The sequence below is a fragment of the Schistocerca piceifrons genome, chromosome 2 (genome assembly GCF_021461385.2).
Source record: "Schistocerca piceifrons isolate TAMUIC-IGC-003096 chromosome 2, iqSchPice1.1, whole genome shotgun sequence".
NCBI lineage: Eukaryota > Metazoa > Arthropoda > Insecta > Orthoptera > Acrididae > Schistocerca > Schistocerca piceifrons.
The window spans coordinates 63141138-63165598 of record NC_060139.1 but is presented as its reverse complement, the minus strand read 5'-3'; the positions used below and the strand labels follow the sequence as shown (position 1 = coordinate 63165598).

The 24461-nt window shown below is 41.8% G+C and overlaps 1 protein-coding gene across 1 annotated transcript in view; it reads left to right on the top strand.

Annotated features, from left to right (window-relative positions):
• The window catches only part of LOC124776231 (serine/threonine-protein kinase polo), a 77705-nt gene extending 59299 nt beyond the window's left edge, over positions 1-18406 (top strand). The window contains exon 10 of the mRNA XM_047251090.1: positions 17301-18406. Coding sequence (XP_047107046.1) covers positions 17301-17486 — 186 coding nt within the window. The 3' untranslated portion in view covers positions 17487-18406. The remainder of the gene's footprint in view (positions 1-17300) is intronic.
• Positions 18407-24461: the final 6055 nt, after the last annotated feature.

Here is a 24461-nt window from a genome sequence, read left to right as displayed (position 1 = left end):
CCATGGGTGATCAGTTTAGTTGTAAGCATTCGTTTCATTGGACAGTTAATTGGTTGTCATGCCCACATAAACTTTACAGAAATGTCATTAGATGGTATGACATGAATGTTCTCACAAATGGCCCTGCTTTTAATGAGATGGGATAAGCGTATGATGGGACTGTAGAAGGACGTGCTGCGTGAGTGTACTGACAGGCTTGCACCCATGTCTTCCGCAGGTATATGACTTGTGTGGTATGGGTGAATGTGCCTTACGATGGACCAAGATATAGTGAAGATTCTGTGGGTGGCGGAATACCACTCTAGGTGGGGTGAGCTGGATGATCATTTCTGGCCAGAGTGATAATTATAGTAGTTCTGGCAAAAGACATTGTTTAGTTGTCAGTCCAGTATATTAGATTTTTTTTATGAAATAGGGGAGGGAGGGGAAGGTGGCAGGGGGGTGCTCCTTTACAGCAAGTTGTTCTGAGTAATGGGAGGAGGAGTGGGTGGGGCGGTGGATGAGGAAGTGTTGTGAGAATTGTCAGTGGCCTAGGTTTGGGGATAGTGTATGTCTGAAGGCCTGATTGAGACCTTCAGCGTACTGCACAAAAGAAGTCTTGTCGCTGCAGACAAGCTGTCCATAGGTAGCTGAAGTTCATGGGAGTGTGTGGTTTTAGTTCATGGGAGTGTGTGGTTTTTTTGTGTGGAAGGAATGACTGCTACTGAAATGCAGTTCTTGATGGTTCATGGGCTTTGTATGGATGGAACAATGAGAGGTGGTCAGTGTCCAGGAAAGTGGCAAGTTGGGCTGAGGATGCCCAGGAGGGAAGCTAATGGGAGAGTGGGTGTTCAGGCTGTGGAGGAATTAGGATAGGGTTCCTGGCCATGAGTCCAAATCATGAAGAGATCAATCAACGTGAGCCACACACATCGTTTGGACTTGTGTGTGGCTAGGAACATTTCCTGTAAATGGCTTGCAAACAGGTTTTAATATCTTGTTCAGAAATAAGAAATACATGAGCATGAGAACATATTAGTTTGGTGTGTGCCATCTACTGTTTGGTGAGAAGTTACATCAACTGCATATCAGTTAGTTCTGCTGTTTAATGTGAAAGAGATATGAAGGGAATGAATGTCCATAGTTGCCAGTGTGAAAATGCTGCTGTAAGAGTTCCCAAACCTACCATCTCTACACTTCCATGAATAACATATCTGCCTCGAATTAGTTGTACTGCTGCTGACAGTTTTGAAGCACCCCGTTTTATTAAACATAACAACACTTTGCTTGACTTTGGCAGTGATGGGAGGTTGCATTGCCATTTGACTTTCAACATGCTAATCGGTGTGACAGTTTTGTACATATCGCAAACAAAATCAAAACATATAACATATTTGCCTGGCTATAAGATGTCTCATTTTTAAGAGGCTCCTTCAGAATTTTTCTGACTAATTAAATTTACAAACTGTTTTAATGATGCAAAATATCTATCAGAAATGTTAAAATTTGATTTATTTTAAACTTACTCATTTATTGCGTACACTTTGACAAATGGAGAAGTAAAAGAAACAAAAGAAATGGTTTACATTAATTTTTGTCTTGACAGCTTTTCTGCTTACTAAGCCAGCCATTGCTGTTACTACTTTTGTCATTGGTACTACACTCCTGGAAATGGAAAAAAGAACACATTGACACCGGTGTGTCAGACCCACCATACTTGCTCCGGACACTGCGAGAGGGCTATACAAGCAATGATCACACGCACGGCACAGCGGACACACCAGGAACCGCGGTGTTGGCCGTCGAATGGCGCTAGCTGCGCAGCATTTGTGCACCGCCGCCGTCAGTGTCAGCCAGTTTGCCGTGGCATACGGAGCTCCATCGCAGTCTTTAACACTGGTAGCATGCCGCGACAGCGTGGACGTGAACTGTATGTGCAGTTGACGGACTTTGAGCGAGGGCGTATAGTGGGCATGCGGGAGGCCGGGTGGACGTACCGCCGAATTGCTCAACACGTGGGGCGTGAAGTCTCCACAGTACATCGATGTTGTCGCCAGTGGTCGGCGGAAGGTGCACGTGCCCGTCGACCTGGGACCGGACCGCAGCGACGCACGGATGCTCGCCAAGACCGTAGGATCCTACGCAGTGCCGTAGGGGACCGCACCGCCACTTCCCAGCAAATTAGGGACACTGTTGCTCCTGGGGTATCGGCGAGGACCATTCGCAACCGTCTCCATGAAGCTGGGCTACGGTCCCGCACACCGTTAGGCCGTCTTCCGCTCACGCCCCAACATCGTGCAGCCTGCCTCCAGTGGTGTCGCGACGGGCGTGAATGGAGGGACGAATGGAGACGTGTCGTCTTCAGCGATGAGAGTCGCTTCTGCCTTGGTGCCAATGATGGTCGTATGCGTGTTTGGCGCCGTGCAGGTGAGCGCCACAATCAGGACTGCATACGACTGAGGCACACAGGGCCAACACCCGGCATCATGGTGTGGGGAGCGATCTCCTACACTGGCCGTACACCACTGGTGATCGTCGAGGGGACACTGAATAGTGCACGGTACATCCAAACCGTCATCGAACCCATCGTTCTGCCATTCCTAGACCGGCAAGGGAACTTGCTGTTCCAACAGGACAATGCACGTCCGCATGTATCCCGTGCCACCCAACGTGCTCTAGAAGGTGTAAGTCAACTACCCTGGCCAGCAAGTTCTTTGGATCTGTCCCCCATTGAGCATGTTTGGGACTGGATGAAGCGTCGTCTCACGCGGTCTGCACGTCCAGCACGAACGCTGGTCCAACTGAAGCGCCAGGTGGAAATGGCATGGCAAGCCGTTCCACAGGACTACATCCAGCATCTCTACGATCGTCTCCATGGGAGAATAGCAGCCTGCATTGCTGCAAAAGGTGGATATACACTGTACTAGTGCCGACATTGTGCATGCTCTGTTGCCTGTGTCTATGTGCCTGTGGTTCTGTCAGTGTGATCATGTGATGTATCTGACCCCAGGAATGTGTCAATAAAGTTTCCCCTTCCTGGGACAATGAATTCACGGTGTTCTTATTTCAATTTCCAGGAGTGTACAATCCTAATTCATAAGCCTCTTGACATTTCTTCCTTTATGACAGTCTTTCCCATAATGCATCATCTAAAGTCATCCGTAGCATTGGCTAACAGTGCTTTCTGACTCTTTACATAATCATTTAACTTGGCTTTCTGCTCTCTTTGAGTGAGGCTCCTCTAGCCCAGCATGGATATTGATTTCTTAAGTCTCCCTCTGGAGTGAGGGCGTGATGACCTTCAAGAAGCTAGTCACTGTAAAGCTGTTGCAAGTGAGCCTTAAAAGGTCTATGCATAACATTGAATTGTGAGGCTAAATTGCCAGGAGTTACTAAGAGATCTGCATTGTTCTTTGCTATCAGACCCTTAACTTGCTGGGTTAGGTGTTCACTAAAAGAATCCAGCATCAACATCTCTTCTGGTGTGCAGAGGGTCTAGTATTCTTTTTCAAACAACCTTCAGTCAAATCTAGCCTCAGGTCATAGGTCATATGTCATCTGCCCATTCTCTTGTCACCTAAAAGCTAAATCATATAGGCAGTTTCCCTTCTGGTATCATTTTCCTTTGAACAATGACATAGGCAGGAGCTTCCTACTACCTGCTTTATTGACAATAAAATTTGACAGCATATTAGAATAAACAGCTGCTGGATGTTTATCATCCATATAACCTAGCAAATAATTGTTGTTTCTGTTAGTGATCTGGATCACTATATGGCTGCGATCACCTGGTCCCTGTTGCAGGCTGCCAATCTCGCAGCTTTGAGGGACAACAAAAATAATTGTTACTACTTCATATATGAGGGGCAGTCAAATATAAACTGAATGCCTGCCACAATGGGACTGTGGAATTGGTTACATTCAAAAGTAATCACCACACACATTAAGACTTTTATCCCACTGGGTGACACAATGATTAGTTCCTGTTTTGTTGAATGCGGTCTGCTGCAGACAGATCTACAACCTCCTCCACTGTTGGACTTCATGTCCAACTCGGACAGACGTGCAGGCAGACCCGGGCTGCATGGAGGATCTTTAGGCATTTCCCAATCAAATTGCTGAAGCATAGCCTCCAGCTGATAGGCAGTATGGAGGTGGGCGTTATTGTGCAACAGCTTGATGGCAAATGACAAAACCAGAAGTGTAAACATCCCACACCTCTCCTGCCAAAGAAATCAGAAGCTTGTTGAGTTCTTACAGTGTGGAACCGCAGTCAATGCACAGTGCTATGAAGACACTTTGTGGAAGCTGCGTTGTGGCAAAAAGTGAAAATGCCCAGGAATGCTGCTGGACGAAATCATTCTGTTGCACGGTAATGCACGCATCCTTGCTTCCAATTGGATAAAGGCTACACTTACGCAATTTGATTGGGAAACACTAAAACATCGTCTGTATAACCTGGATCCTTCACTGTATGATTTTCACATTTTTGGTGACTTGAAGATCGATGCATGTGGCTGTTAGTTTCTATTAGATGAGGGACAGCAAGAGTGGATGTGGTTGCAAGTCTGTCAGCAGCTGACAGGAATTGATTCTCATCTCCCAGTGGTATAAATGTTTCAACATGTGTGGTTATTACTTTTGAATGGAACCATTCCATGGTCTTGTTGCAGTGGGGTTCGGTTGTCGCTTGACTGCCCCCTTAAAATTGACGGAATGTAAAAAAATTATAGTACTGTTACAATCACTTGTATTACAGTTCTAACATGGTAAGACAAGCACTACTGTTGGAAAACATATGTCTTGATGCAGTGAAACTAACAGCATACAGGTTATCCAGACCATATTCATCCAGTATTTGAGAATGAGGGCACTTACCAACTTTCAACAAACTTTACACAATTTCATATGTTTTCACAAATTTCTCTTGCTCTCCTGCACAAGGTAATGAAAGGTAAAAGTTTATTGCTTACTACATTTTTGCTGTTCATGCAGCAAACTTCACCATGAGGTGCCCTTTGCAGCTTGCTTCGTATTCTGTGCAAAAACATAATTTTCAGGAAATGAAGTTTAAAGTTCAACCTAATGTTTCACCTTAAGTCACCTCTTCAGAAGGTCTCAGATTTGTACTTGGGATCCTTTCCCATTCAAGGCTTCTTTTCTGGTTTTGTTTCTCCTACCTTCTTCCCTTTACCAGGTCTTCAACTGATTTTCCAGCTGCAGAGAAACACTGTAAATCTTTTTTCCTCAAGATGTCGAGAGTCAAATTTCCTATTATCTTAAAGCCCATTCTCTCTAGTACCTTCATCCTCCCTATGTTCCCATCATTAGATAAAACTGCAGATTAAAATGTGGTGTTAGGGCATCGTTTCCATATGAGTGAATTTAGACTATTTGGATTCTGGGTTTTCCCATGAACATACTTTTTTAGAAGTTCAAGATTGACCTGTATGTGGACTGGACAACATACAGGATACGATTTGGAAACCTCTCCTTGTGAATGTGTGGGTTGTTACCTCTGTGAACCTGTATGTGATGAAATGTTCCTTCAAAAAGTGGATGTTGTAGGAAGGTGACGTCAAATATTCAATTATTTTTCGGGTACTTCAGAAACGATTTCATCATTGTAACTCTGCTAATAATTAAAAAATAAACTGAAAATTGACAACCCCCTTAAAATAACAGGACAAGTATTCAGCCATGCGCAGTTAAATAATAAACTCGTACAGATTATTAAAAAATGTTTCGGGAAGTGATTTGATTTCGTACAATTTTATTATGACTTCATGAATTGCGTTGTGCAGCATACATTGATTTAGAGGTAGCTGCCTGTCAGTCATGTAATTGAAATGGCACTTAAAACATTATAAAGGATGACAAAAACAGATTTCAGTTCCTTATTACAGACAAACTGTGAAAGATCACAACATATTGTACATGTTAGTGGCTAGAGGAAGGTTCAAAGTATTTTGCTCCCCCACACACTACACCATACACCATACACTATACATGAGCACCAGGCATTGCTAGAGAAATATCGAAACGGTAGTCCATTTCATTTGACACAAGAATCAACAAATCTCTATCTAATTGATAGCTTTAACAATTAGATGTCTCAGCTCTTGAAGAGTTGCTGCCATAGATGGGATAAAGACCCTGTCTTTTAAGTAGCACCCCACCCTCTCCCATACAAAAAAATCACAAGGTGTAGTCTGATGACCTGGCAGGCCAGAAGCAAGGAAGATTATTTTGTTGTCCATCTCTTCCAATTAAGTGTTGTGGTTGGTGGTGTTGAGATAATGTTACACATCAAGGTGAAAGTGAGTTGGGGTGCTGTCATGCTTAGTTGTGAAATCATTGAAATATTCGTGAAGTTGAGGAACCAACCGATTTTGCAGCATGTCCGTGTATGACATTCTTGTCAGTTTCCACACAACACATTGTTTCGAAGAGTCTCTTTAATGTCCAACAACAATGTCAGGATTTTGTGACCCCAAATTTTTACATTGGCAGTTTAGTTTACCCAGTATATGAAATGTAAATTCATTTGGAAAGGTAAGTCATTCGGTAAAAAATATCCTCTGCCATATTCTGAAGAATTGAAATGCAAAATTCATACCTTTTGTTGTGGTCGCTGGAATGCAATTGCTATGGTAATGGCAACTTGTGAGGCTTCATATGCAAGCATTGCTCTGGAACACGCCACACCATTGTTTGAGTAAGTTGAAGTTCCTGGCCTGCCCGTCAGAGGGTTCTGTGCGAATGCATCTCTGATACGCTCATGTGGGGGACAGCCTTTGTCCCCACCCATGAGATTTGCATGTTGATTTTTTGTCAGGGTGCTGGTGACCATGATGTCGAGCGCTCCCTCAACCCAGATCAACATCATCATCATCATCATCATCATCATCATCTGATACGCTCGACATTTTCATCCGATATGTGTAGCTGATCAGTGCTCTGCCCTTTGCATAAGTGAGCAACTTCAAAGAATTTTGTATGCCAGTCGTAAATTGCTGAATCGATGGCAGAACGTGTGTTGCACTGGAAGAATTTGCTTTATGCAAATTCTAAAAAAAAAAATTTCTCTTGTGGTGTAGTCACCACATTGCTACAAACAGTGCAGCTGTCCTTTGAACTCTGTTCTATGCAGTTATGTGAGCATTGTGTTCCTGTCTTTTAGTGTTCTATCTTTTTCAATCACCTGGTATTTTATTCGGTATACGAGGTCTGTTCAGAAAGTAACAGACTTGTAAAGAAATCATTATTATTTACAGATTATTCATCGTTGTCCCTTTTGAAGTACTCCCTTCCCCAATTCACACACTTTTCCCAGTGGTGTTCCCGTTTTGCAAAGCAGTCCTGGATACCTTCATTTGAGATGGCCTTAAAGGTCTGTGACACATTTATTTTTATGTCATCAGCAGTTTGAAAAAGGTGTTCTTTCAGTATTGATGTTATTTCAGAAATAAGGGGCACAGTCTGGCGTGTAAGGTGGCTGCGGGAGGATAGTCATCAGATCTTTGGCGCAAAACTGGTGAATTGATAAAACTGAGTGTGCATGCGTATTGTCATGGTAAGAGAATCACGCATTGTCTCACCATAACTCTTGTCCCTTTTACCAGGTTTTTTCACTTAATAGTTGAAAAATAATTTGCAATTGACACATACCAGATTATTGATTTTCTGAATGTGTGTCAGCTGAAATGGAAGGCTTCCTTGCAAAGGACCATTTTCAGTTGACTGACAGGCAGTTCTAAATTGTGTAAACAATTTGTAACATTTCATACAACCCAAAGTACCATCTCCATAAGTTTGTTTCAAAATATGAAATCTTCCAAATTGCCACTAACACTTCAATGTGTTGCACTCAAATAACAGTATCACAAAACCTAAATAATATGTATATCAGCACTCTAAAACAACGTGGTTAAGGCATTGCTGCCATCCACACATCACTAAATACCTCTTTTGGCATGTAATTCAATGTTTGGTTATTTTCTGAAAGACATTGTATGGGTATATATTACACAATTTCTGTCAAATATACCAAGTTTCAAAAACTCCCTGCCGCCGTTGGATAAGCAGCTGCAGCAGCAAGTCGTATACTCCTAGCCCACTCATTTGTTACATAGTTTGATTCTTAATTTCTTTGAGTGTTTTTGGTACTTGCATTGTTTAATTCATAAATTTTGGGCGTATTATAGCATTTGAGAGTTGCAGCATCGCGTTTTAGTACCTGAATAGTGTAAAATCGTGTAGTCTCCTTCCGCCGTCGAGCAGTGTGTCAGCAGTGCGCAAGTAGCAGCATTACTGCATTTACTAGGCAATCTTGTATTTTAATAACCGTTTAAATTTTGTGTCGATTTGTTTGCGCTCTTTGTAGATTAGTTCAGACGTTCTTTGCACAACAGTTTTTAGCATGGATAGGGACTGCAACTGCTGTGTTCGGATGCAGGCTGAGTTGGCATCCCTTCGCTCCCAGCTTCAGGCAGTGTTGGCTTCGGTCACACGGCTTGAGGCTGTTGCCAATGGGCATCACTGTGGGGGTCCAGATGGGGGTTTGTCGGGGACGGCCAGCTTGTCCCACGCATCCCCCGATCGGATTACGACTGTGGTTGCCCGGGATACTGCCCACATTGAGGCTGATCCCTCACCTGTGGTAAAGTGGGAGGTCGTCTCAAGGTGTGGCTGGGGGCGAAAGACATTCCAGAGGGCTGAACGGAAGGCCTCTCCAGTTTGTCTGACGAACCGGTTTCAGGCTCTGTCTCAGGCTGATACTGATCTTCGGCCTGACATGGCTGCTTGTCCTGTTCCAGAGGTTGCCCCTCAGTCTGCAAGATCCGGGCGGTCGCAGAGGGTGGGCTTACTGGTAGTTGGGAGCTTCAACGTCAGGCGCATAATGGGGCCCCTTGGGGATATGGCAGCAAGAGAGGAGAAGATAACCAATGTGCACTCTGTGTGCATACTGGGGGAGTCATTCCAGATTTGGAAAGGGTCCTTCCGGATGCCATGAAGGGTACGGGGTGCACCCATCTGCAGGTGGTCGCTCATGTCGGCACCAATGATGTGTGTCATTATGGATCAGAGGAAATCCTCTCTGGCTTCCGGCGGCTATCTGATTTGGTGAAGACTGCCAGTCTCGCTAGTGGGATGAAGGCAGAGCTCACCATCTGCAGCGTCGTCGACAGGACTGACTGCGGACCTTTGGTACAGAGCCGAGTGGAGGGTCTGAATCAGAGGCTGAAACGGTTCTGCGACCGTGTGACCTGCAGATTCCTCGACTTGCGCCATAGGGTGGTGGGGTTTCGGGTTCCGCTAGATAGGTCTGGAGTCCACTACACGCAGCAAGCGGCTACATGGGTAGCAGGGGTTGTGTGGCGTGGACTGGGTGGTTTTTTAGGTTAGATGGCCTTGGGCAAGTACAGAAAGGGCAACAGCCTCAACGGGTGCGCGGCAAAGTCAGGACATGCGGGGACCAAGCAGCAATCGGTATTGTAATTGTAAACTGTCAAAGCTGCGTTGGTAAAGTACCGGAACTTCAAGCACTGATAGAAAGCACCGAAGCTGAAATCGTTATAGGTACAGAAAGCTGGCTGAAGCCAGAGATAAATTCTGCCGAAATTTTTACAAACATACAGATGGTGTTTAGAAAGGATAGATTGCATGCAACCGGTGGTGGAGTAGTAGTTTATCCTGTAGTGAAGTAGAAGTGGATAGTTCCTGTGAATTATTATGGGTGGAGGTTACACTCAACAACCGAGCAAGGTTAATAATTGGCTCCTTTTACCGACCTCCCGACTCAGCAGCATTAGTGGCAGAACAACTGAGACAAAATTTGGAATACATTTCACATAAATTTTCTCAGCATGTTACAGTCTTAGGTGGAGATTTCAATTTGCCAGATACAGACTGGGACACTCAGATGTTTAGGACAGGTGGTAGGGACAGAGCATCGAGTGACATTATACTGAGCGCACTATCCAAAAATTACCTCGAGCAATTAAACAGAGAACCGACTCTTGGAGATAACATCTTGGACCTACTGATAACAAGCAGACCCAAACTTTTCGACTCTGTATGTGCAGAACAGGGAATCGGTGATCATAAGGCCGTTGCAGCATCCCTGAATATGGAAGTTAATAGGAATATAAAAATAGGGAGGAAGGTTTATCTGTTTAGCAAGAGTAATAGAAGGCAGATTTCAGACTACCTAACAGATCAAAACGAAAATTTCCGTTCCGACACTGACAATGTTGAGTGTTTATGGAAAAAGTTCAAGGCAATCGTAAAATGCGTTTTAGATAGGTAGGTGCCGAGTAAAACTGTGAGGGACGGGAAAAACCCATTGTGGTACAACAACAAAGTTAGGAAACTACTGTGAAAGCAAAGAGAGCTTCACTCCAAGTTTAAATGCAGCCAAAACCTCTCAGACAAACAGAAGCTAAACAATGTCAAAGTTAGCTTAAGGAGGGCTATGCGTGAAGCGTTCTGTGAATTCGAAAGTAAAATTCTATGTACCGACTTGACAGAAAATTCTATGAAGTTCTGGTCTTACGTTAAATCAGTAAGTGGCTCGAAACAGCATACCCAGATACTCCGGGATGATGATGGCATTGAAACAGGATGACACGTGTAAAGCTGAAATACTAAACACCTTTTTCCAAAGCTGTTTCACAGAGGAAGACCGCACTGCAGTTCCTTCTCTAAATCCTCGCACAAACGAAAAAATGGCTGACATCGAAATAAGTGTCCAAGGAATAGAAAGGCAACTGGAATCACTCAACAGAGGAAAGTCCACTGGACCTGACGGGATACCAATTCGATTCTACACAGAGTACGCGAAAGAACTTGCCCCCTTTTAACAGCCGTGTACCGCAAGTCTCTGGAGGAACGGAAGGTTCCAAATGATTGGAAAAGATGACAGGTAGTCCCAGTCTTCAAGAAGGGTCGTCGAGCAGATGCGTAAAACTATAGACCTATATCTCTGACGTCGATCTGTTGTAGAATTTTAGAACATGTTTTTTGCTTGAGTATCATGTCGTTTTTGGAAACCCAGAATCTACTCTGTAGGAATCAACATGGATTCCGGAAACAGCGATCGTGTGAGACCCAACTTGCTTTATTTGTTCATGAGACCCAGAAAATATTAGATACAGGCTCCCAGGTAGATGCTATTTTTCTTGACTTCCGGAAGGCGTTAGATACAGTTCCGCACTGTCGCCTGATAAACAAAGTAAGAGCCTACGGAATATCAGACCAGCTGTGTGGCTGGATTGAAGAGTTTTTAGCAAACAGAACACAGCATATTGTTCTCAATGGAGAGACGTCTACAGATGTTAAAGTAATTTCTGGCGTGCCACAGGGGAGTGTTATGGGACCATTGCTTTTCACAATATATATATATATATATATATATATATATATATATATATATATATATATATATATATATATATATATATATATATATATATATATATATATATATATATAAAAAAAATGACCTAGTAGATAGTGTCAGAAGTTCCATGCGGCTTTTCGCGGATGATGCTGTAGTATACAGAGAAGTTGCAGCATTAGAAAATTGCAGCGAAATGCAGGAAAATCTGTAGCGGATAGGCACTTGGTGCAGGGAGTGGCAACTGACCCTTAACATAGACAATTGTAATGTATTGCGTATACATAGAAAAAAGGATCCTTTATTGTATGATTATATGATAGCGGAACAACCACTGGTAACTGTAAAATATCTGGGAGTATGCGTGCGGAACGATTTGAAGTGGAATGATCATATAAAATTAATTGTTGGTAAGGCGGGTACCAGGTTGAGATTCATTGGGAGAGTCCTTAGAAAATGTAGTCCATCAACAAAGGAGGTGGCTCACAAAACACTCGTTCTACCTATACTTGAGTATTGCTCATCAGTGTGGGATCCGTACCAGATCGGGTTGACGGAGGAGATAGAGAAGATCCAAAGAAGAGCGGCGCATTTCGTCACAGGGTTATTTGGTAACCGTGATAGCGTTACGGAGATCATTAACAAACTCGAGTGGCAGACTCTGCAAGAGAGGCACTCTGCATTGCGGTGTAGCTTGCTCGCCAGGTTTCGAGAGGGTGCATTTCTGGATGAGGTATCGAATATGTTGCTTCCCCCTACATATACCTCCTGAGGAGATCACGAATGTAAAATTAGAGAGATTAGAGCGTGCACGGAGCCTTTCAGACAGTCTTTCTTCCCGCGAATCATACGCGACTGGAACTGGAAAGGGAGGTAATGACAGTGGCACGTAAAGTGCCCTCCGCCACACACCGTTAGGTGGCTTGCAGAGTATAAATGTAGATGTAGATGTAGATGTAGAAGTTGAAGTTGAGGATGCCATTAGTCCTGACACATTGAAAAATGGGCAAAATGTATGAACTGTCACGCAGTGGTAAGTCACCTATTTGTAGTAGAGGGTAAGTTGCTGTCACCTCCTTAAATTTTCTCCAGAGTTACCTTGTAGGTAATGTCCGTCTAAAGCCAATCTCTTATAGATCGTGAAAATACATCTGGACGAGGTGCTAGTCATATCACAGCATGGAATTCAATGTTCCTTTACATTGTTGAACATGAAATGATGTGGCTGGTATGTCAAATTTTTGCTTTATGGACAGGAACATGGTCAATGGGGTGAGACATTGTTTCACATCAGAAGCAGAACTTGGGAGTACATGATGTGAATATAAGCTGTTTGAAAGCATTAGCAAATTGAGGATCTCCTAAAAACTTGTCACTTTTTCTGTGATTTTTTTACAATAAACTGACAGGAAACTGCATAGTGGTGGACAATCGCAGATACCTTTAGACAGTGTGTACCATATGCACAGGTGTGAATGCCAAGTTAAAGTGATAGCTTCATGTGCTGTGAAGAGAAAGGTAGCAAGGGTGTGTCCACTTTGTTCCAAATTTTTTCTTTAGTTTTCTTCTGGGTCTTCCTACTTAATTTGATAGAAGAAATTAGGGGTGGTAGAGATGATCACTCACTCACTCACTCACTGCATGTAAGTGGCTTTTGCATTTGGTATCGTTCACAGTCCGTAGGCTTTGCCGAACACCAGCACCAAGATATTTGCTTGGACATGTTATTGTGGCTTGCAATTCTTCCTTGCAAAAATGAGTCAAATGTTACTTGTTGTATTACGTACATCCTGACCAAGAAGCCTCGTGGGTACCCAGTGCTTCGATAATATTTCACAGTCTCAATTTTTAGGTCACCCCTGTGTTGTAAACCTGACCTGGCTGTTCAGTATCAGTCAACTAAAGAGTACTTCCAAGCAAAAGTTTAACTTTCCCTGCTTCCTTACCTGCACCTGTTGAGGAGTGGATAATGCTACTTTCCTCCATATTTATGGGGCCCTGGTCTCGTTCCAATTGGACCATGGGTGCCAGATTTATGGTTCAGTGCCACATCAAGCTTTGAAATTGTTGGACTAGCCACGTACACTATCTGGATTAGCCACTTAGACAATCTTGTTTGCTAAAGGAAAGATGTTTTCAGTTCTGACAGCACCAATTCGTAGTCTCGTGATCTGACAAACTACAAATTGCCCAACTTAAGTTAGTTTTGCCCACAAAGGGCATAGACACCCTTGCCCTTGGGTTGGATTACTAGTTAAAATGTGCCTCAAGGCTATCTGCCAGGACCTGTGCTGCACCATCTTATAATTTGCATCCTGTGTTTTTCTGCAAGCATAGCTCCCTCTGTGCTGGTTAATACTCAGATCACAGGACCAATGTATTCAAAGGAGCTAAAGTTCATCCCTCTGTGATAGCTTCCTCTGTTGTTAAGGAGCATCAGGGTGCAAGTGTCATTTACACTGACTGCTCTAAAACATCCAATCAAGAACAATATTTGTTGCTGGAAATGTGTAGTGTTTTTACAATGGAGCTGATAGCCATTAGTGGAGTCTTATGGTTTTTTAAACAGACCATCCTCAACCATTAATTTGTAGTGACTTGATGAGGAGTCTATGGGTAATTGACTGTTGCCACTTTTGTGATCCTGTAAGCTTCTCCCAGGATGAATGTCACCTATCTCACTTTTATAACATTGTCGCCTTTTGTTACCTTTTTTGCTCTCTATGAAGAAAATTAGTTACTTTTGTTTCCAAGTTTCTATATTCATGTTTGTTCATTTAACTTTTTGGAATACTACGAGAGGCTTCTGAAACTTGAGATGAATGACTTCTTTTTGATTTTTGAGGTTTATTTATATTTTGCGCAACTCTAACTAGTGTCAGTATTCCTCTGTTACAACTACATCTATCTTTGTCCCAGATTCTAATTTTACTATAATAACAAATCTGCTACTGTAATACTATGTTCAATATTGAAAATAAACTAGATGGGGAAATGTAAGTTCTGTAGTGATTAGATTGGAAAGACACAGTTGAAAAGTAAACTCTCTACATGGGGCCAAGGGTACATAGTGAATGTGGACAGTTTTTAGTGTGTATTTGCGATAAATTTGAGATAATGGGTTTCCTGTCAATTTTTAACCACTGACGTTCTACAAAACATAATTGTAACTTTCAAATTAAATGTGGAATACATCAGTCACATTTAGATCTTTCATATGAGAGACAACCTTAAATATGTGTGCCAACAGTACAGGTGTTAAGTACTGAGGATAGTTCCACCACTGCTGCATTCATTTGGACAAGAAAATTCATTGACTTCCTGTTACCCCATGGTTTCTTCGCATGATAACTGTAACATTTTTCACTTCTGTCAAAGAAAATGTGATACCAACAGCTGACCGACTGGCATCATATTTCCGAAAACACTTGTTAAAAACAGCATGTTCATAGTTTAGTGACACTGTCAGTGTTAAAGACAAAAAGAATTATACAACCAACCACTGCATTTTGGGCAAATAGGGAGGGAGACAGGCTATATTAGTCATTGTTCTTCTACACATACCCTTCCCTGTTCCCATTCCAGCACCACACAACCCTCTATCCTCCTTACCCCCACCATCCTGTTCATTTCTACCATCATGCGCTACTGCTCACAGCAGCTTTGCAGCCGGAGACTGTGCGTGTGCATGTAGCTTCTCTCTCTCTCTCTCTCTCTCTCTCTCTCTCTCTCTCTCTCTGTCTGTCTGTCTGTCTGTGTGTGTGTGTGTGTGTGTGTGTGTGTGTGTGTGTGTGTAATTCTGATGAAGGCCTGTTTGGCTGAAAGCATTGTGTAACAGTCTTTTTCTTGTTCCTATCTGTGACTCAGTATCTCCGCTATATGGTGAGTAACAGCTATCATTTTCATGTGGTTTTTATTCTCAATATACATTCAGAACTACATTTAGGGCTGGAGCAGGGTTTTTGCGACATGTTCTACCTCGTACTGCGTCTGAAGGGTCCCCCAACCCTGGCTTCTTTCCCGTTTGCTGCAGTCATCCCGCTTTTCCTGTGTTTTAATTGCTTTTACATATGGTTAGCTTCATCTCTGTTGTACTGTATCTTCTATTTTAGCGATAGCACTTTGGTGTTCCCCTGTTTTAGCCTTCTCACCTTGAATGTTGCTAATCTCCCAGCTAGAAAGTGTTCGTTGCTCTTTAAATGTCTTTGCCCTGACTTGGGTGGCAGCAAGTTGGATGTGAGTGTTGTTTAGTTGCCATAGGTGAGCCCTGGGAGACCCATAGTCTGCTCTGGCTTATGTGATGGCCTGATCCATATGCTTTTACTTCTTAAATTATTTCTTGGCTCTGGCATCAGTATTGCTTTCAGTGCCTTTATTTTACCACTCCTACGTACTTCAATAACTCGATCAAATTTTTGGTGGGCGTTGCTAACTCTTGATGAACTACTGAGAGTTGATCTCACACTTCAGTCCGTTGACCACCAACCCGCTTTCATAACAGGGAAGCTGTATGTGTTAGAGTTTAAGAAATGACATGTCTTAGTAGTTAACCCTGTGTTATCGCAAAAGGTTTTTCGTTTTTTACTCAAGTTGAAGTAAGCTGTTGAATAGTAGCTTCTGATAACTTGATTAGATGTGTGGCTATGTTAGAATTATTAAATCTGAAGTCTAAGAAGAACAGAGTTAGTATATCATTGTGATTTTGATTAAATGTAAGAAAATTAAAGCTTTCTTTGGATGTGTAGGTCTTTATCTGAAAATAATTTTCAGTTTTTCTCTGAAATTTGCCAAGATATTCTGTGGGCTTTTAACTACATTGAAAAATTCTTCCCTTGAAGAAGATAAAACTTTGATTGCATTGCATTTATTTGGATTAACTTTCACCAAGGGGGGTAATTTTCCACCCTTACAGGTTGCAGTTCAGTTTTCAATCATTTACTTAAGAGGTGACTGTCCTGTAATGTATATTACAAGGTGAAGAAGTCTCAGAGATTTAAGATGCAAATTGTTTGAAATTCTTAATTTAAGTTACATAACATTTATTTTTACAACTATTTAAATGTTGTGTAAGTACTCCTACTTGTTGCACTAAAGCATGCCTGCTGTATTTTACTTTATATCAAACAGAATAACATATTTTTGTGCAGTTTTTGAATAGTACACATAAATGAATTGTTAGAGCACTGAATTTCACATTCTGAAAAATTCTAGTATATCTGTAGCAAGTATCTTTCCTCATGAAACTAAATTTCTTGGTTTAAACTTGCATGTAAAAATTGCACTTGATAGTTATGAAAATATGTCTGCAAAACTGACATTCAGTGCTACTGTCCACATTTTTCATTATCACCACCCATAACACATTTGATTTTAACTAATATTTTGAGTATTGTATTTGAGAATCAGAAAGGCCCCATCACAATTGTCCTGGAGCTCTTCTCTGAATGATTCTTTGGTTTACTAGCAGAACTGTGATCAGTGGCTGTTGTAAAATTGTAGTCTTTCTCCCTGTTTCTCAATCTGTATTAATGACATCTTCTGCCATACACAGACTAACAGTTTCATCAAACTCAGGATCGTTAAAACTGACATGTTCCTGTGAACATGTAATTTACTATACTGAGGAGGGGGGGGGGGGAAAAAACAAAAAAGATAAGTAATGCAGTGTCAATAACACGTTTCAGCACCAAACCAAGAAGACGATAATGCAACCCACAACAGGATTGGTGGTTTAAGGAGGGTAGAGGAACATTGTGGTATTCCACCAGAACTGACCTTCGTAGACAAATCCTAAAACTTTCGTGCGGTCTGAGAGACCACACCTCATGAGTTAAGGGTTAAATATGACAGTGTAAATAAAGCTTCTGTTGCTCAGATGTGTTTATTTTCTGTACTAAACTGAAATGTTTATTTTTTCCAGGTGAACTTCATCGATCACAACAAAATTATTCTTTGTCCATTGATGGGTGCAGTGACATTTATTGATGATAGTCAAAACTTCAATACATTCAAATTCTCTTCATTAAAACAATATGGATGCAGCAGTGCATTAGCACAATGCCTCAAGTTTGCATATGACAAGTTGTCTTCACTACTAGCACCATAAGTCACCGTGCTTAACGTTGGTATATGGATACTTCCAATGTCTACAGAAACCAGACTGACACTTTGTGTTTCTCTGTAGGTTTCAAAAGGCCTGTTACTCTACGCGTATAGTAGTGGTTGCAAACTGTTGATATGGTCTTGCTGTGTGTTGCACTTGATAGTTTGTGTCATGAAATCTGATTTTTATGAAGGTACGGCACAGGATGTGAGTTGGGAGCTTGTGTTAAGGTCTATGAAAAGTGCACGTTTCATGTGATCCAAACTAATGTGTGGAAGGAGGGAACTGTTTAACAGCCATACTTGTAATAAAAATTGTGAAACGAAATGACAATTCTGAGCAAAAAGATTGTGACAGTGGATCTTTTAGACTGTGGAACTATGCCCATATTTTTAAGAATATTTCATTGAGATTGACAGGCAGTTTTTTGAAGCTCCAGAAATTGCGAACAGTCACCAAAATAAGTCAAAGTATTTTTTATAGACTATTGTTAGTATTATTTTTGTTTTGCACACTATTATATATATCATTTGTAAATTTCTATTGTTGGATTTTGTTTTTACAATAATAAATTGTCCCATTTAAGTAACTGAGTTCACATGTTGATATAAGATACTGCATTGCTTCTCTCTCTCTCTCTCTCTCTCTCTCTCTCTCTCTCTCTCTCTCTCTCTCTCTCTCTCTCTCTCTCTCTCTCTCTTTTCCCCGCCCCTTCTGCCCCCCTTGTTTTCTGACACATTCTTTACCTCCCATCTGTTCCCACACCCCTTGCTGTCACCACCTTTTTTATATTTTTTTCCTAGAAGAATGTGAAGTTTTAATGTAGTGTGTGTTTTATATGTTAATGTTTTTTCATCCCTTATCTGTTCTTTTATATATTAATAGATACCTACTCCTGTGAAATAAAATATTTTAAACTGTAACAATCTCTATATTCTATCCAGAATGTGAATCAACTGAACATGCATGTAAAATTCCAAATAACTGTGTTGAATGTAACATTTGTTTTATGTGTAGTGACTGATTATTTTGAAGTCTTCAAATCTGTGGGTTTTCTGATTTTAATTAAATCATACAAATGGACTTCGGTTAGACAAAAAGTTTTTTCTTAGTGGTGACTGTTTAAGCCTAGCTGTATTCCTGTTAGGAATGCATATTAGGCTCTTGCATGTGCAGAAGGTTGCCCAGAGCATTCAGTGCAGACATAGTTTCAAGATGCCCATTTTCAGCAGAAATTACAGATAAAGGTAATAATCTCCACTGCCTGACAAAAATGTTAGAGACCTAGAAGACTGGTGGAAAGTCAGTGTAACTTCTTGCACATACTCACTATTGGTGGGTATGTAAATGGGTAAGCATAAGGTAGTGGCCACCAGAGTGCATTAGTCTTTCTTTTCTATCAGGCCTCGTAGGATATACAGTGTGTAAACAGTGCCAGATGTTGATTACTGTGAAGGACCCTGAAGTGCTGTGTACTCATTTGTCAGTCTTACCAGTTTGGGAGGGGCTTCATTGTGGGTCTTCATGTGGCCAGCTGGTCAAATTGTGCGGTATCCAGATTTGCAGGGCATTTGTATGTGGCAGTAACTTGATGTTGGACTGCATGTGAATGAGATGGGTCACTATTGACTACGTACAACCACAGGAGGGTTGCCATATTGTGCACCACGAGAGTTGTAACACCTTCATATCTGCCCTCACCATCATTGCGCTAATAATGGTCTTGGTGAAACATTGTACACCTTGCACCATTGGTCAGAGTAGCAGTGGCTGGACAAAAATGTCACATGTCCAGGCTGCCATTAACACCACAAAACAGATGGCTGTGTTTAGAGTGGTGTCATGAGTGGGAAGCATATGCCATCAATGAATGATGCCAATTTGTTCAGCAATGAGTGGCAGTTCCATATTATCTCAGATTACCATCATCATTGTGTATGGTGGTGACCTGTGTAAATGTTCAATTCTTCCAGTGTTTTGGAGATGCACAGCAGTGTTACTACTGGTGTTCTTGTGTGTGGATCCATCGGGTGTGACTTAAAGTTGTTGCTGGCAGTGACTGTGATACTGTGACAGCTCATTGGTAGGTCTAGGGCCTCTTGGGTTCTCCGGTGTTACCTCCAAAGCCACAGTATTGTGATGACATTTATCAACAGGACAGTGTTAGCTACACAAGGCATGTGTTACATGCAGTATAACTCTTCCTCTGCAATGTAGTAGAGTTACGTTGCTACAGGAAATTGCTTGAGAAAGAGGGTATATAGACATGGACTTCGCTGTCAGTATAACAGGCTCACAATTCATAATTTGTGTTTACGTGAATGTTATTACAGGTGTGCCAATTTTATTTGCACTTTGATGTCGGCCTTCGTAGTGAAATACTAGCTACAGGCTCTGAAAAAGCATGCTATCATTAATAGTGATCTACACAAGATGAAAACTGTTAATTGTTCTTTGACAAGCCCCCATTGTTGAAAGTGTTAAGTCCTTAAAGTAATTGGAACTTATGATTGTTATCTGTGAAAATAGTGATCATTACTCTCAAAATAAATGCATGTACACCACTTCCAGTAAATGCACTTATTATTAACTAAGAATGCTTACATCAGTGGTGACCAAGGCAGGAGGAAGTAAGCTAGCTGAAGAAGAGTATTTATAAAAATAAGTGGGGATGAATTTGCAAAATTTCAGAGATGAACATATTCATATTAAAGTTTGCCTCCTCTGGCCATGCGTATAAAAGGTTACTCAGTTACAGATTCCTAATAATATTACACAGCTTTACATGCCATTTCATGTATCGTTTCATTGTGCCCTTTGATTGAGGTGAGGAATTTTATTTATAAAATTATTTTCTGAAATTAAATGTTCTTTTCATAGCTAAGAGTTTCTATGTAGGACAACCTGTTCATGTGACACATAATAGAAAGCTACCAAAAAAGTTTGAATATTTTTCTAGAAAAGAAAAAAATTGAAGTAGTCTCGTCATTTGAGGTAAAATGTTATTAATTTGTATTGGATTGTGGTGATGCTTGTATTAGAGGTGAGATCAGGAGCACCCAAGGACCCATCGTTCGAACCGGGAATCTCAGGAAAGTTTTTCAGGACAGTTGGGTTCGAGACTTCCAGGCTGCTTTGTGTAGGGGTCCAGGAAGTTGCATTGACATTCAGAAATGGTGGTTTACATAGAAAAGTCATAGAAACGGTCATGAGTGTGATAGCACATGCAAGTTAATTATGCATACAACAAAATACATATCCCAAGTGAATAATTTGTTTAATATTTAATGATATTAGGCATTAAACTTAATTTTTGATATATGGACTGTTTTGCATGTGATTGTCATTAATGTAATGGAGGCTATGTTAGCATTTGGTAACTGGAGTGCTCTCATACTTTACATCCACATTGTTCACAAAGTGTTGTGTGTAGCTGATGAAATAGTTCATTCACTTGATAGCAGCTAAGGAGAAGTAGCAAATCAGGTGTTATAGATGCCATTGGCTTTATATATCATCATGTAGATTACAAAGATTTCTTCATTCATCCATTTAAGCTTCAAGAATGCAGACTCCATATCTAAGTTGCTGCCTGCAATTAAACTGCCTCAATGGCTGATTTGTTGCTCATGCCACTGGTGCTTGTCAGCAGTAACACCCGGAGTGTGTGAAACTCTCGTGGAATTTTCAAGCAGTTTTTAGCTGGAACTTTGAGTGTGATATAAATTCTCTTGGATGGAAGAACATTCTAAGTGGACAACGAGAACTAATCTAAAGATTGCCACAGCGTATTCCAGATACATAAGTGTACATTAGTTATTTGCTGTAGTCTCTGCCTGTACCAGTTACACTGTTACCTTTTCACATCCATTTTAGTACTGATTGCTCGAAAATGACTGTGATCGTAATTCCTCTCTGCCTTGCCGTATTTGAATATTGTTTTACGTACATGTTTCTAGTCCTCTCATGAGAAATGTGATCAGAATATTTGCTAACGCATCTAATGTAGTAACATTTCACTACATTGTATTATTTTCGACACTTCCTTTACTTTTGTTATGATGTAGCTGATTTCAGCTGTGTGTGTCAAAAACTTTACTGCTCCTATATATGCATATACACAACCATATGTAGACAGGGTATTTTAAGAGATAAAGAAAATAAATTTCATTGTTACTGCTCCATGATCATACCAACATTGCAGTGATACTGTGCAATCTACCCTTACTGTTAGAACAGTTAATTTTATTCGTGGGCCCACTCACTATCACAGGGCTAACAAATTTTACTGTTTGCTAGCACATAATTATAACAAAACAATCCATTTATGACAATATAATGTAATAGGACAGATCTGTAATAGGATAGATCAAAGATCTACTCACCAAACGGTGGCAGAACACACTTCAAAGGTTATAATTAGGCAAGCTTTCAGAGCCCATGGCTCCTCCTCCAGGCAGAAGGACTCGAAGGAAAGGACTGGAGAGGTCTAAGAAAAAGGTGTAGCTTTCAGAAAAGTCATCCAGAACTGTGGGTCAGGGGAGACTTCCTGTCCAGTAATTTGACATGTACACTCCTTTCCCTTCACCAGTCTTCCTTTCCCTGTCTGCTTTATGTCTGTGTACGTGCAGATGGGGTGTGTGTGTGTGTGTGTGTGTGTGTGTGTGTGTGTGTGTGTGTGTGTGTGTGTGTGTTTATACCTGTCCTTTTTTCCCCCTAAGGTAAGTCTCTCCGCTCCCGGGATTGGAATGACTCCTTACCATCTCCCTTAAAACCCGCATTCTTTAGTCTTTCACTCCTTCCTGACGAAGCAACTGTTGGTTGCGAAAGCTTGAATTTTGTGTGTATGATAGTGTGTGTATCGACATGCCAGCGCTTTCGTTTGGTAAGTCACATCATCTTTCTGTACTTGCAGCCAAGACATTTCCTCAACTAAAACTTCATGGGTTTTGGTGATTTATGTTTACAATTTTTAACGGTAGCATATTGAGTGCCCACATGGGCGGAAGATAGTGGTCCTGAACGGTCAATACAAAATGTGCTCAGAATTTTTGTAGGTAATACCAGATGCAATTCCGTCTCACTACCCAAGTTCGAAGTTTTTATCTTTGGCAGAGTGACAAGCTATGAGAATGTGTTGTGCTTATCACAACATAAGTGGCAAATAGCAATTTAGGATAAATTTCATGCAGCACTTTTCTGTGCCATAATGCCCATAAATAATGAGTATGCCATTAGAGCATTTTGAAAAAAACTCTCTCTCTCTCTCTCTCTCTCTCTCTCTCTCTCTCTCTCTCTCTCTCGGGTCACCACTCTTTGGCGAGTTCATGCTTGGCTACCACTGAGTCCCAGCCTTTGCAGCTTCATTTCCCTTCCACGCTGCATGTTTATTCTCTTGCTGTTCCTTTCGCTCTCCCTTGGGGAACATGTCTGGGCTGTTTTTGCAAATATATTCTGGATTTTTGGTAGTCAGTATCAGAATTCTTTCCTCTGTTGTATTCCTTTCTTCGTTCACCTCCTATCCTTCCCACCCTTTGGCGTTTTAGATTCCTCTTTTTTTTTTCCCCCCCTCCTTGTGTGCTCCTGAAGGCTGACCCATGTGTCTGACCAGTAACAGGTGACTGGGTAATGCGTAATTCCCAGACCCTGGTCAACAGGTAGGGTTTGCACATACCCCTGGTACATGCCAGGCCCAGGGAGAGGTGATTGGCTGAGCTGGTACCTGCCCAAATTGCCGATTGGTCCCTGTGTCAGGTGTTCTGAAGACGTGTTCTGAAGGTGTGAACAGTCGTCTAAGGTGGGTGACATAGGAGACACTGGCAATCATTGGGATTTTCTCACAGTGAGCCAACGGTCTTCAGTCAACGGCTATGAAATGTAAACGGAATGAGGCTAATTCAAGACCTTCCCAGCTGCATGACAGTTCCTTATGGTTTTATGTACTGTAGACCGTCAGTCCTTCGCTACGGTAAATCAGTTTATTATTCAGAAAGGTGTTGATGAAATTGCTGGCACTGTGAAATCGTGCTCTCATCTACGCAATGGCACTTCGCTTTTATGACTGCTTTGGATTCTCAAGCACAACTGCTTGCAGCTTCGCTCCTCCATGCCTGTCCTGTTCATGACGAGGTCCATTGAATACTAAATTCTCCCCATGGTGTTATTTTCACTTGGCTGCTCCATAGTCTGACCAAGGCAGAAATCCAAATGTATCTCTCTGATCAGCGTGTCATTGCTGTCCATAGAATGATGAAAAAAGTAGACGCCTCTTTAGTGCCCATACACACTCCTCACTTTTGACAGAGTGGTTCTTCCATCAAAGCAGGTTATGAAATTACCACAGTCAGACCGTATATTCCAATACCTGATTTGCTGCTACCAATGTCATTGTTACAACCACACTCAAGAGTCCTGTCTGCACCCAACCAAGTGTGCAACCTGTGGTAGGGATGCTCACGAGAGTGACTGTCCGCCTCCTCCCGACTGCAACAACAGCAGTGGCGACCATACTGCCTCCTCCCATGATTGTCTCGTGTGTCTTGATGGGCGAGCTGTCCAGGAGAACCGAGTGAAGGAAGAAGTGCCTTACCTGGTCGCTCGCAAGTTGTTCGCTAGTTGCAAACACAGCATTTTCCCTCTGGCACCTACAGTACTATTGTTGCCACATCTCGCTCCACGAAGGACATGGCCGAGCAGTCATGTGACCTCAAATTCAGCACCGCGGTTGTGAAATCGCCCATCGTCATGGTAGCGTCCCTCTCTCTTCCTCCAGCTGTGCAACACGCCACCAAACTATTGCCTCGTGGGGCGAAGTCACGAGTACTGGCAGGCCGGAAAGGACAGCAGGAAAACTTCCATGAAGACTTCCTACATCCCTCCAGCTAACCAACACCTGAGTTCCTCTGGTAACCTGAAAGGCTCGAAGAAGTCAAACAAAGGCAAATGGTCTTTTCCTTCACCGACTGGAAGATCCTCCTT